The 14,639-nt window shown below is 33.8% G+C and overlaps 1 protein-coding gene across 1 annotated transcript; it reads right to left on the bottom strand.

Moving 5' to 3' along the window:
* Positions 1-2,820: 2,820 nt before the first annotated feature.
* Positions 2,821-9,552, bottom strand: LOC107842658 (ubiquitin-activating enzyme E1 1). The gene is made up of 7 exons (XM_016686612.2): positions 9,366-9,552; positions 8,878-9,227; positions 7,747-7,964; positions 5,861-6,652; positions 4,571-5,439; positions 4,048-4,480; positions 2,821-3,758 (listed from the first exon to the last, which is right to left on the bottom strand). Exons 2-7 carry the CDS (start codon positions 9,212-9,214, stop codon positions 3,162-3,164), a joined length of 3,246 nt encoding a protein of 1,081 aa, XP_016542098.2. The 5' UTR covers positions 9,215-9,227; positions 9,366-9,552; the 3' UTR covers positions 2,821-3,161.
* Between the last annotated feature and the right edge of the window lie 5,087 nt (positions 9,553-14,639).

Here is a 14,639-nt window from a genome sequence, read left to right as displayed (position 1 = left end):
CCCTCTATTCTTTTTTACTTGTCACTTTCCATTTTTTTCAGATCAACCTGCATAAATTTTGATAAATATTTTAAGATATATTTTTTTTTTTTCATTTTATTAATATGAAGAAGGATTGCAACTTATAACATTTTTCATATATTTTCTGATCATCTAAATTTTTAATTTAAATATTAAATTATACATCTTAAAATATTGATCAATGTTCATAAGTAAACTTTTGAATTAATTTAGTATAAAATATATCTCCATTTTTGTTATATGTTATTATATTACATGCATCAGAATATGTTTATAAAATTATTTTTATGTGTTATTTTCACTAGTATAAATAGATAATACATTTTTAATTATTATTAATAAATAAATTTTCATATTATGGTCATTTATTTCATTTAGAACGTCACTAACTTATATACTTGATATAAGTTTCTCACATTTTTTTGTCCAGAAAATAATTTTCTTTTTATTTACAAAAATTTACTATATATATTAAAAATAAAAAATATAATAATTTTAAAGAGGTAAAGAAAAATAAAGATTAATAGTGTAAGGGTAAAATAGGTATTTAAAAAAAAACAAGTAGGAAAAGGGGGGGAGAATGCTTATTGTTTAAAGTTGAGAGGGGAGTTTGATTTTTAAAGTAAAGTTAAGAGGGGGAAATAACTTTCACCTTTTTTCTTAGATTTGAGGAAAATAAGTTCATTTAAAAAATATTTTCCAAAATCTTTAAGCCAACAAAATATGAGAAAATTGAAAAACATTTTTGAGAAAAATATTTTCCTTCATGCCAATCCCACCCTAAGGGAGTAATATTATCTAGTTTTTCAGTGCAAACTTTCATTTTAAATGGTACCAATACAACGTGGTTTGCCTCCATAATTAAGATGCCAGAAGGCCAACCCGTGCATAGAGCTTTAGTATATCAAACTGCCCCTAATTAAGATACCGGAACAGATCAACGGGTGGTGGGATTATCAGCATTCGACTATTGGGTCCCAGCGTCAGTGTAAAGAGTACGCAATGAATCAGTTAAGATAACTGCTCTATAAGAGAGTTCGAAATCAAAATATGTCATGAAACTAAAAAAATTATCAAAATATACCATGTATATAGAAGTTAACCATAATATGCTTAACTCTCTTTTTAAGAGATTTATGTGAATTTCATTTAACAGAATTTGTCAAATGGAGTTAAATTCTGGAAAAGTGCATAATGTATTATTTTTTTTACATAACTCACTTAAAAAGAGAGTTATATAATAGTTGTTACATACCCCACTTTTAAAGTGAGTTGTGCATTTTTTTCTACATAAATTACCTAAAAAGTGAGTTATATAATAAAAGTTGCATAACTTACTTTTAAGTGAGTTATGCATTTTTTTTCTACATAACTCACATACGGCACTCACTTTTTTTATACATAAATATAATAAAAATTATATAACTCATTTTATAAAAACTTACATATTATGTGAACAATCAATTTATCTTTTTAAAGTTTTAATTTTAAAAAGAAGATCAACTAATACGAAATGGAGAGAGTAAAATTCACTGATTTTGTGAGTTATTCAAATATAAAATAAGTAAAAAAAATAAGTTATCCATTGAATATAACTCTTAAAATATGTGTGGTAAGTGCATAACTTTATTAGTGATATGAAATAAAATTAGTGATATGTGTGGTAAGTGCATAACTTTATTAGTGACACTTTTTCTAATAGTATTTTTTGACTGATAAACGTTTATGATGAACATGTCAACCTTTTGCATAACTCTTATTTTTAGCATCATATTCATATTTCATATCATTAATAAAGTTATGAACTTATCACACATATTTTAAGAATTATATTCAATGGATAACTCATTTTTTTTTTACTTATTTTATATTTGAATAACTCACATAATCAGTGAGTTTTACTCTTTCCATTTCGTACTAGTTGGCCTTATTTTTTAAATTTTAATTTTAAAAAGATAAATTGATTATTCACATAATATGTAAGTTTTTATAAAGTATGTTAAATAATTTTTATTATATTTATGTAGAAAAAAAAAAGAGTGCCGTAAGTGAATTATGTAGAAAAAAATGCATAACTCACTTAAAAAGTGAGTTATGCAACAACTATTATATAACTCTCTTTTTAAGTGAGTTATGTAAAAAAAAAAAATGTGTAACTCTCTTAAAAAAAGAGTTATGCACTTTTTCAGAATTTAACTCCGTTTAGCAAATTCCATTTAATAAAATTCACATAACTCTCTTTCAAAAAAAGAGTTAAAGCACCTTTTATATACATGACATATTTTGGTTCCGGACTCTCTTGGTTCCGGACTCTCTACAAGATGTGAGGGGACCTTTGGTTTGGGATATTAGGAAAAATAATACATATATTAGCTTTGATATTATTAGTAACTCCTATGGCAGTGGGGTACTTTTATTCAATGCTATACTACTCGTACACATAGTAACGACGTTAACAATACAAGGTGTTATTCCTATTCTAATCCACCCTATTCGGTACTATTTGTTTTTAAAACCTACAGATTTAATACAACAAACCCAACAGTCACAAGAAAATAATGTCCACATAACTATTCTCCGCATTACTGACACACCACTTTCAGTATTATTATCATACACCCCACCGAACCAAACAGTATATCTCACTACTACGAGAAATAAATCAGCACCATTTAGTTCTATATAAATTTGTCCATGGCTGTTAGTAGTCCTTTTTCCCTATTTAATCATATCATATCAGAACAATAATTTCAGCTAAAATCCCACTGAAGAAACCACTCAACTAAGGAGTCGTTTGCGTACGTAAATATCACAGCAGCAGCAATTTATATGTTATAGTACTGAAGCAAATGGTTAGTTCATAATTTCGAATCCACCAACCAACATCAACTATATTTTCATCAAATAGTTGAGCAAGAAAATGGAGACACGACACAATCAGATACTCGAAGTTCTAAGAGTCATCATATCTTTACTACTCGACAGTAGGTTCTGACTTTGTACGCGGGCTGGCTAGTACAGAGAAGAATATATCAATCTAGCTTTGCCAACAAGAAAGACCAAAACATAGCATGAAGAAAATAAACTGAAACCTATGATTTCAGGCTACTCTTGTGAGTGATGGTTACAGGATGAACAATCTACCTGAAATAAATGGACACTTGAGGGATATCAATATCATTGTCTTCATCATCCTCACAAGCCACTACCACGTCAAAATGTTTCCTGTATAGAGGCAAATCTGCCTTGGCCACTTCCTTGGCCAGATCCACCAATTTACGATCCATCCGCTCTTTATGCTTAGGGAACATGCTGTTATAGAGTAAGCAGCTCCCGTAAGAGATGCTATAAGCATTCAGACCTTTGCTCTGAAGCCACTGAAGAAGCTCCCTCAAAGTTGGATTGTCTTTCAAAATCCACCTGTCCCACACAGTCCAGCTCATGTCCTGATGCTTGATCACCTTTGGTGGAACTGGTTCAGCCATGGAAAATAAAGGAAGAGCCAAGTTGGCGAAAGTATTGCGGTAATCCTCCACCTTATGACCTCCAGCCAAAACCTTATAGAGCTCTAGACAAACAAGACCAGTGGCCATAGCAGTAGAAGTAGCAATTGCTGGAATGATCCTCCCTGCTATGAATTTGGCCTTCAGTTTATCCACTTCAGGGATGCTATAGTTTCTAGCCCTCATGTTTGCAAGTCCAGCAATAAAGTCCATATGATAGTTGGTGTCATCGTCCTGTAACTCAGACAAACTTAGTTAACAGAGCAGATGGAAGAAACACAAAATCATAAATTGAATATCTATAACGGTATAGAAGTTTCATTATCTACCTCATAAAATTTATTAAAACATCATGTGGTTCCATAAGTTCAGCACAAGTATATACATGTTAGATCCAGATCCTTTTCTTCCTCCCAGGAAACACATCCACCAAACCAAATGATTCCGCTCTCAAAAGATGCCTTTGACATATGCAACATGCATGCGACAGAGAGAGGGAGAGGGAGAGAGAGAGTGTGTGTACCTTTTCAAATTGAATGGGGTTCATCTTGTAACCTGAAGGTAATCTCTGACGACACGTTTCCAGCTGCATCACCAACTCGTTGATGACTGCAGCATCATCTATGGATGAAGCAGACATGCTGGTTGCTTTTTCATCTGTCACAATCTTCACACCTTTCTTTGGATGGAAATCAGGGACAATCACTTTATCAACAGCTCCAGCTAACCTTCTAGGAGAGTAAACCCAATCTGGGATGGGAATGCCAAATGTTTCTGCTCGTAATACCGAGGCTGCCACAAGAAATTGAAGATGACTGGCATCGTCAACAGAAAATTGCAATGGCCGAGGGAAACGCTTTGGTGCTGACCAGAATGGAGCACCACTAGTAGTAGTAGCATCCTCAGGGAAAGTATATGTCAACTGCTTCACACGGTCTGCAAAGTAATCTTCAAACCTGGTTACAAGAAAAAGCAAATGGTTAAAAGCCTATATAAACAAGCTGCTCAAACGGGTAAAAGTTTGGTTGGGTTTTTGATGGTTATACCTCAGGCGAGCCCAGGTTATGCAGTCTTCAAATGTATCACATCTCTCCTTATCGAGGCATTCAAGAACACGATCCAAAGTGTCCCTGGCCTGTGCATCAGCAGCCTTTTGCATAGCAGATATGTAGTCGCTAGGATTGATCAGATAAGCATTAACTTCAGCTGGCGTCTTCTCAAGCAAACCCTCAAATTCTGACCGTGCCCATGTTAAGCAATGATCGATGTTGTGTGGGAAAGAGTGAACTGTACACATAGGTGCTTGTTTTTCTGGTGGATCCCTTGATGCACCATAATTCTCTGTGAGATGAGGAATTACCATCTGAGTATTGCACTTGGCACCCAGAGTTCCAGACTCCAATAATGGTTTTTGAAAATACAAACATCTCTGATCAATGTAAATCCTGGCATTCACATTATCTAGTGCATTGACCACAACACTCAAATTCTCCCAGAATGTATCATCAAATACACTTTCTGTTTCAGGGCTTGCACGGTTTTGCAGTGCTTCAATGTGAATGTGAGGATTGATCAAAGAAGCAGCTGCAGCAGCGACAGTAGACTTGGCTTGCCCAATGTTCCAATCACGGAAGAGGAATTGCCTACTAAGGTTGCTCTTCTCAATGACATCATCATCTGTAATTGTTAGCTTTCCTTTTTCACCACAACAAACCCCCATGAGAGCTAAATTCTTCAAGAACTCACACCCAAGCGCACCAGACCCAACAACAAAAGCTTTTGCCTCTTCCAGCTTCTTCTGTAGCTTGTTTCCGAAAACTGAGATTTGGGCATCATAACGACTATTCAAGGGCTTCAAATCATTTGGATCCAATGGTTCAGTTGGAAGAGATTCAACGGAGTCAAAGTAGAAAAACTGTCGCAAACAAATTGAATACAAATGATTCAGTAACAGAACATTCCACGTCTATTAAAAAGCAAGCATAAATTAAATTACAACAAAAGGCAATATGCAGCACCAAAAACAAATTTCATCCAAAATTTCAAGTAACAGTTACCCCAGTGCCAAAGATACCTAGGGATACCTATATTGACAGTCGAGAAGACACAGACATAACATCTCATATGCTTCAGAGGCGATATAATGTTCATATAGAGTTCCCCTTGCGTTCCGTTCTAATTGGTGTTAAAAATCTAGAAAAAAGTCCCATATGATCTAACATGAACTTGTTCAAACAAGGCAGCAACAACTTAAACAGATCATCCCAATTAAACAATTTAAGCAATTTAAGAATTAAGAGTTCTTCTAGCTCAATTACAACAATTCATTTACTGACCTGATAAAGTGGATGGAACTTCCCAGAGCAAGCCTTCACAACTTCTTGCCCAACAATACCCCCAAACATAGCCGCCATTGGGTTTAGCACAGCCCTTGCACCAAATGCAAATTTCTGAAGAAGTTTCTGATCAATCTCCTCAAGTTTTCCAACAAGACTATTGTTCATGTCAGTCACAAATGATATTAGCTTCTGAGCATCTTCCTCAGATCCAGCAACAGGGAAACGTCCTGATACAGACACAAACCTATCTAGTGCCTGAAAAGCCAAGTGTAAAATAGGTGGACGGTCAAACTTGGAGAAGTCACTCAGAAGAAAGTCACCAGGATCCTTAATTGCTTGTCGCAGTGGCTTGAATTTCAACACTTTAGGCTCCTTGACCTGAGTGACGATACCCCCTTTTTCATAAGCTGCATACTCTGTGGTATCGTTTTCAATAGTAAATGAATATGGCCTTGCACTTTTTATTTTTCTAGGCCTCCCATCATTCAGCTCTATCATGCCATGCACTTCAGAAAATATAACTAAGTCCCCATCTTGAAACTCGAGCCTCTCATCATCAATACATGACACAAGAGCAGGGTCGTCATTGCTAATAGACGCAATGATTCCTGAGTGAGGATCCTCACCATCAACATCAGCAACTACAAATTGAGGGCCAAAGTCACAAAACACACTACCAAAAAGGCCTCGAACTTCAGCTTTGATGAAAGCAATTGGAGGCTGGTGAGTATGACAGTAATCATCAAATTCAGTAGCCTTCTCTAAGCTGATATCTGTAAATACAACAGCCTGCAGATAAAGTAAAGTGCATTCAGGATGCTATTTCCCCCATCGAACATTGTAACAAATGCTTCACCGCCCAAACAAACATTTCCTCAAACAAATTGTCATTAACATAGTAAAGATAATTCATCCTTGAAAAGTTTTAATAACTGTCACTCCCACAATAAATGTGAACACAGGTCAGTTGTGTTTTATGAAATTTTAACCATTATCATTGTATCATAGAAAGCAACTACAATTTCATTTAACTAGTATCATATTTTAAATAAATCAAGGAATATATCCTTCTTGCAACTATAGTGACATTTTTAAAAAAACTAGGAGCTCTTTTTTGGATAGGTGAAATTTGCCAAGAGTTTTTAACCTGGACAGAGTGACTGAAAGACAAATAAACTAGAGGTTTCTTTTAATAAATATGAAGGAAAATAAATTAGAGATATTTACTTTGTGGAATTGTCTTGAGCCGGGGGTCAATCGGCAATAACCTCTCTACCTCATCTCTGAGGTAGTGGTACGGATTGCGAACACTTTACCCTCCCCAGACCTCACTTTGTGGGAATATATTGGGTGTGTTGTAATTGTTGTATTTACTTTATGGAATTAATCAGGGTATAGGTCATTTCTATTCTGGGAAACATAAAAACTTACCACTTGTGGGATTTTACTGGGTATGTTGTTGTTGTTGTTGTCATCTCAAATAGAAAATCACAATGACTTCCACTTTCTACAATTGATCTGAACATGGGTCTTAACCATTATCACTATTACATGAAAAGAAACCACAATTTTGGTTTAACTAAATTTATATTTGGATTAGGTATTGATTTGGTTAGTCTTTCGGACTTGTATGTCAATATAGGGGTAAGTGTGAGATTGTAGAGCTTCTATTTTGGCCAAAAAGATAATTAGTGAGCAGTGGAAAAAATGAGCCGAATAGAGACCAAACAGGCAACTATTTATACTGCCAGTCCAACTAGTATGAGACTGATTTAAAACAACTGCATCAAAATTACAACAGCCGTACAATCAGTAAGTCATGAAGACACGATAAATTATGCATAATCATTCAAATTAATAACATCAGGCACATGTCTACTTGCCTGAAAATTGGAAAGTTGTTCTTTAGTCAAAGCATCCGTCAACGTGGAGATAATGACAGAATTGTTTAGCTCTTGCAACTTCTGGACAGAAGCAAGTGCCCTATTCTTCCCAATGTCCTCCTCTGTGAAGATAAAATTGCTAGACAGATCCCACAACTCCACATTTCCTTCATCGTGCAAAGTAACAGACTTCACACCCGCAAGAATAATGTTCTTTGCTGCAATAAGGAAACACATTCCGTTCTATAACAAACTTTTAGCAGAATTAATGTCATATTCAGCACATTGATGACACACAATCACTTCTTCTTGTTATAGCTATTACTATCTCGAAAATCAACGAAAGTAGGTCACTTAAAGAGCACATGCAACACATACATTATCAATCAATTATGCATAATTATCCATTATATTATATTCAGACATATTACCATCCAATCCTAAACTATTTGTAATCTTTTTTTCGATATTTTCATCATAGTTTTTTACTCTTATATCTCTTAAACCTGTTTTGAGAAATGCATTTCAGCACATAGATGGATCGCAATCACTTCCGATTGTTATCAGTTATCACTATCTCAAATATCTAAAAGTAGGCTTAAAGAGCACATGCAAACATACATTATCAATCAACTATGCATCATTATCCATTCTACAGTATTCAGGCCTATTTCAATCCAATCCAAAATTATTTGTAACCTTTTCCTCGACGTTTTCATCATGATTTTTTACTACTATATTTCTCAAGCCTCTTTTGCAAACCGCATTTCTCGAAGAAAAAGAATTGCTGTTGTTGTTGCTAAATTATCAAGAAGGTAAACTAATTTCATGCGTGAAAATTGGGAATGTAAACATTACATATAAGAGAAACAATCATATTTCGTTATATTCTCCTTTGATGCCAGATTTACAATCCCAGCACAGTTAATAGCAACAACAACATACCCAGTGAAATCCCACAGGTGGTGTTTGGGGAGGGTAAAGTGTACACAGACCTTACCACTACCCCGTGGAGGTAGAGACCCTTGGCTCAAGTGCAACAAATCAAAGTGGAAAAACAAAATGCAGGACGTACAACAAAAACAGTGCGATAATCGAGACACCATAAACAACAAATAATGATAGATATACCAGTTTCAGCGCCAAGACCTTGCAGGCCAGATACGAGAATATTAGACGCAAAAAGCCTACGCATAGTTTCACGACCATAGACGGCAAGTTGACGGCTGTGAAGATCCTCGTCGATATCAGAGAAGTTACGCAGATCGAGCGGAGCTTTACCGGTACGGCCATTAGCGGCATTGCGGCCGCTGTTAGCGCTAACAGAATCAGTTCCTCCCATAGTCACCGTCGTCGACGAATCACCGATAGCAGTAGCGGTGGCCTTGAGTTTCTTTTCCACTGAAATGGCGTCGTTGTCGTTACCTCCTCCGACTTCAACTATCGATGACCTCTTCACAGGAAGCATAAAGTGCTCTGAACTGTTTGATTCAACCATTTCACAAATCAAATCAAATCAACAAAAAATTCACAAGAGATTAAAATGAAAAAAGAATTACGGAAACTGAAAAGATGTAAAGAGAGAGAAGGAGAGAAATGTATAGGAGAAGAGAGGGTACCAGAAAATGGAAAATATGAAGGGAATGAAAGAAGTGAGATGCGCTTGATGATTAGGGTTTGTGGGGGTGGGATGGGATGCTTTGTTTTGAGCTGAGAGAGAGAGTGGAGGGGTGTGTGGGTTCGTATCGACGATAACCAAAAGGGGCAAAAATGCAGGAAGAATGTTTTGGGTGGGCCGAAAATGAAAAATATATGAATTTCTTTGGGGCTTTTGGAATTTTTACGGGAAAAGGACTATGAACGTTTTAAAAAATAATAGCTCAATTATAGCTCAAGTTTGGTATTTGGACAAATAATATTCAGTCGGTTAAATAAATGTTATTTTATGACCATTTTCTAATCTTTTCCAATTTGGGTCATTTTGATCCACATAGTTTATATACAATCTATATATGATACTGATACGTCTATATACAATACTAATACAATATTCAACTTGGGCAATTCGTCCCTTTTAAAAATATTTTAATTTTTTTTTACTATAAATTTTTAAATTGATCAAAGATTCTGCTTTTTTTTATTGTATAGAAATAATAATTAAATTATACAAAAATAATATAATTATTAAATAGAATATGAATCTATATAAGATATATGTATAGAAATTGTATAGTTCTATCAAATATGTATATGTACAATATATAGAAAGTGTATACAAATTATATAATTATTGTATAAAGCGTGTAAAAAAAAAGTACAGTTATTATATAGATTATGTATCAAAACTGTATAATTTCCGTATAGAATATTTATGTATAAGATTTGTATAAAACCTGTATAAAAGTTGTGTAAAAACGGTATAGAACCAGTCAGTAAATTAAAATGGCTACAAAATAGAATTTAAATTCCATGGTCATTTTAGAGGAAATAGTTTAATTTGAAGTGCAAATGTATAGTTATTATATAAATTATGTATCAAAACTGTATAATTTCCGTATAGAATATTTATGTATAAGATTTGTATAAAACCTGTATAAAAATTATATAAAAACGGTATAGAACCAGTCAGTAAATTAAAATGACTAGAAAGTGAAATTTAAATTTCATGACCATTTTCAAGGAAATAGTTTAATTTGAAGTGTCGTTTCTGTCCTTTCCCCAATTTTTACAGATAACACTAGGGAAAAAATCGATTCACGTAGTTATAAAATATTTTTTTTGTGTGCAGTTATGAAATCTGATGCAAACAAATTTATCATAGATACATAAATAATTAAATACATATATACTAATGTAAACATTTAGTTTAAAACAACTGTTTTACTGAAGGAAATTTTACAATATATATAAACATACAAAAATTAAAGCTAACAATAAATTGATAAGAATCTACAAATCCGTAATCATTAGCCTCATCCCTCTATGAAAGCAATGGTCTATACCAATGTCACAATAACATGCCATTAACAAAAGGAAAAAGGAATAACATAATGTAAAAATAATTTAACTTTCAATAAAGATTAAGACCACTATTTAGAAAAACTTGACAATTAGATAATCACCAATAAGTTGATAAGTTTTAAAAATGGATTAGATATCCAATTCCCAATAAGAAAGATTTATTATCTAGATTACATGATGCCAATATATTTTTAAAATTCGATTAAAAATCTGGATACTGGCAAATTCAAATTTTTAAAGAACACACTTATAGAACTACTTTTAATGTAACTTTTGGTCAATATGAGTGGAATGTTATGCCCTTTAGTCTGAAAAATGCTCCCTCTGAATTTCAAAAAATCATGAATGATATATTTAATTCATACATGGATTTTATAATAGTGTATATTGATGATATCCTTGGGTTTTCTAAAACAATAGAATTACATTTCAAACACCTGAATATTTTCAAAAAAATTATAATGCAAAATGGCTTGGTCATTTCTAAACCGAAAATGTGCTTATTCCAAACCAGTGTTCGATTTCTAGGACATAATATTTGTCAAGGAGAAATCGAGGCTATCCAAAGGGCTATGGACTTTACAGAAAAAACTTCTAATATTATTATTGACAAAACTCAATTATAAAGATTCTTAGGAAGTATTAATTATATTTCTCCTTTCTATCAAAACTTGTCTCGTGATTTAGCTCTTTTGTATGATAGACTAAAAACAATCATAAAGAACCTTGGACGACTTCTCACACTAATCTAGTCAAAATGATTAAAAAACGTGCCAGGACTTTACCTTGTTTAACTTTAGCAAATCCTGCTTGGTTAAAAATAGTCGAGACTGATGCTTCTAATATTAGTTATGGAGGAATACTTAAACAACTAAATCCCTATAATAATACTGAACGTCTCATTAATTTTCATTCTGAAAAATGATCTAAAAGTCAGAAAAAATATGTCACTGTGGCCGATGAAATATTAACTATTGTTAAATGTGTTTTAAAATTCCAAGATGATCTATATAATTAGAAATTTATAGTAAAAACTGACGCCTAATCAGTCGGCCAACTTCGTGGCTGGTGGAATAATTTTTGGTCGTATCATGACCCTACCGTTAAAATACTACCAGCAGAATATTTGCATCTTTACAAAGAATGGGCTAAAGTATCACCATTCTTAACAGATTTATATCACTCAGACCACGTCTGCAACTAAGATAAAATCGACAAAATGTATTTCTTTGTAGAATTTTCCATTTCATGGATACATAAATGGGGTGTTGAATTTGGTTACATGAAAGAACAAATACCCGAACTCTATAGGGTATTCTATACCGATTTTTGGGAAAAACTAACCATAAAGGACCCCCTCACTAAAATCCCGCATGGATGATACTTGCTCGAATCTATTAATAGAAAAATCATCAAATACTCTGCTGCTTCACAAAAGAAAGTCGTGGACGATAAAAATCTAAGCAATCTCTTTTCTGTAAGAGATTGTCAATCTCTTTTTTACAAAATTCTACTAACTCTGTGTTCATTTGGTAGGGTCTGAATTTTGTTGGAATACTATCTTGTCTGAATTTTGTTGGAATACTATTTTCTCTGAAATCATCTTCATAAGAAAGAGTAACAACATGTTCTTTGCGATTCTAGAAAGCATTTGGGTGATCAACACAAATATTCACAATCAATTTGTCAGATATCAATTTTATTTTTTCTTGAATTATTACAAAATTCATTGTGTTTTGAACATTCATACTCATCATTTCAAGTTGTAAGAAATTCACATATTTTTGCTCCATATTAATCAAAGCATTTATGTCTCTTGTTACTGGATTTGTAACAAAAGGATTAGAAATTTCTTGGTTTTTATAGGTAGCTTTGAAGCCCTTCGCATCAATATGTGTGTAAGGATATGTAATACCCCACAAAATTCTCTTCCAGTCTAATCCTTAGAGCGTATTTGGTAAAGCGAAAATCCAAGTTAAATGTTTCAGGAATATCTTTCCAAGTATGAAATACTTTGAATCATGTGGAATTTCCCTAATTTATACCTTTTTTCATGTAGAGTATTGAATAAGCTTTCCATCGATACCAAATTCACCCAAATCGGACACTCGGGTGAAAAGTTAGACCCATTTTAGTAAGACAGTGTGTCACCTATCATTCTGGTGCATCGCGGAGCTAGCCAAAATGGCAGTCGTCAAATTCCAGTGGACCTCCGTGATTTCTCCACATCTTGGTGAAGTTCCAGTTCACAACAAGTTTCCAAAATGATCTCCACTACGTCGCGCCACTGAGCAATTTCCTAATTGTCCAAATCCAGTGAAGGACCGCGATCTCGGCGCGTCGCGCCAGGGCCAAAAATCGGGATTTTTCAGTTTAAAATCTCCAAGCGCTTTTTGGTCTGTTCACCTTATCCCCACCCTCTATATATACCCGATTAAGGGCTTTCGACCCTTATTTTCTCTTCCTCCACCCAAAAACTAGGGTTTCCAAATTCTAAAATCCTCTCTCCTTCTTCTACAAATTAAGAGAGATCACAAGAGAATCAAGATAAACCAAGAAGTCTTTTGAAGGCTTTCAAGAAAAGAGTTTCCACAAGGTATGTAGATGTTGATTCTTGGGTCCTTTTCATCCAAGAAGCTCAAGTACCCTTTTCTAAATCTTAAAGAATTTATGTTTATGAATTTTAATGATTCTTGTGAGTTGAAATTGATGTTTTTGCTATGGTTGAGTTGTGATTCATGTTTGTTTACAAGATTATCAAGCCTTGGCCCCAGTATGTGGTATTTATGTGGTATAGATTGTATTCTTGTTGTTGATGTTGAATGATTTCCAAGATGGAATATTTACATGGTTTGTATGAATCTATGAGATTATGTGAGTTGGAAACATGTAAAATTGGTTGATTAGGGTGAGTATGTCGATGAATACACCTATGCCTAAGTTGTGAATGTAAGGTGTCCAATGAAATGTATAAGAGACTAGAAATTAAGTATTGTAGTTAAATAGTGAGACTAGATGAATGGATGGATGGCATATTGTTATATACACTCTCTTTCATGGATAAGACTTTGAGAACTATGTTTATAGTGAAATGATCAAGTGAACGAATTACTCCACAATAGTAAGAAATCCCAAAGTAGGTGTAAAACCGTACATGTCTTATGGTTGTTGAAAGACCACAGTGATTAAGTTGAGACAAGATAGTGGTAAATTTCCCTAAGTAAGTACTCTTTGATATATGACAAGCTTCCCATATATGCCAAGTGGTTAGCAAGTAAGTTATGACATAATAGTGTGAAGTTTCCCTAAATTATGTGATATCCGAATATACAGCAAGATTGATTAGGTATGAAGTACTTGATATAAGTCCTTGTTAAATGAGGTATAATCTAATAACATGTCTACCCTAGGCTAGTACATGATGGTGAACCGATGTTGATGATTCTTGAATGTTTGAAGTGACCTTTTGGTGATTGTGATGATACATGAATTGTTGTAATGATGAATGAATGCTTGAAATAATGAATGAATGATTATGTTTTACTTTTATGTTATCGAGTACTGGGGGTATTTATACCTGACAATAAAAGTGTTATCTAGAGCCCGTTTCAGTTTCACGATAATTCCAGTCGAGCCTTGATTCTCAGAACTCAGTGAACTATAGAAACTCTATATCCTCAGACAGTTACAGAACTTGAGAAATCTTAGAAATCTCTGTTATCTCGGTATTCTCTGTATCGCTAGTAATCTAGACTTAGTGTTGTACTTAACTCAGATCTTTTAGTATTCTAGTGCTCAGTTTTGGCCTCGGTAATGACCAAGTAATCTATTCAAATTTTGTATCATCAGTCAGATACCGTGATTCAGTAATA

The sequence above is a fragment of the Capsicum annuum genome, unplaced genomic scaffold (assembly GCF_002878395.1).
Source record: "Capsicum annuum cultivar UCD-10X-F1 unplaced genomic scaffold, UCD10Xv1.1 ctg4846, whole genome shotgun sequence".
NCBI classification, from domain to species: Eukaryota; Viridiplantae; Streptophyta; class Magnoliopsida; order Solanales; family Solanaceae; genus Capsicum; species Capsicum annuum.
This window is presented reverse-complemented; position numbering and strand designations above follow the sequence as displayed.

What these genes read in the sequence shown, in the direction of transcription:
- LOC107842658 (XM_016686612.2), bottom strand. Translation starts at nt 9,214, where the DNA reads ATGCTTCCTGTGAAGAGGTCATCGATAGTTGAAGTCGGAGGAGGTAAC. An exon ending in AGGTCTTGGCGCTGAAACTG is followed by an intron (nt 7,965 to 8,877) that starts GTATATCTATCA and finishes TCCTTATTGCAG; the next exon opens with CAAAGAACATTATTCTTGCG. An exon ending in ACCCCATTCAATTTGAAAAG is followed by an intron (nt 3,759 to 4,047) that starts GTACACACACTC and finishes TCTGAGTTACAG; the next exon opens with GACGATGACACCAACTATCA.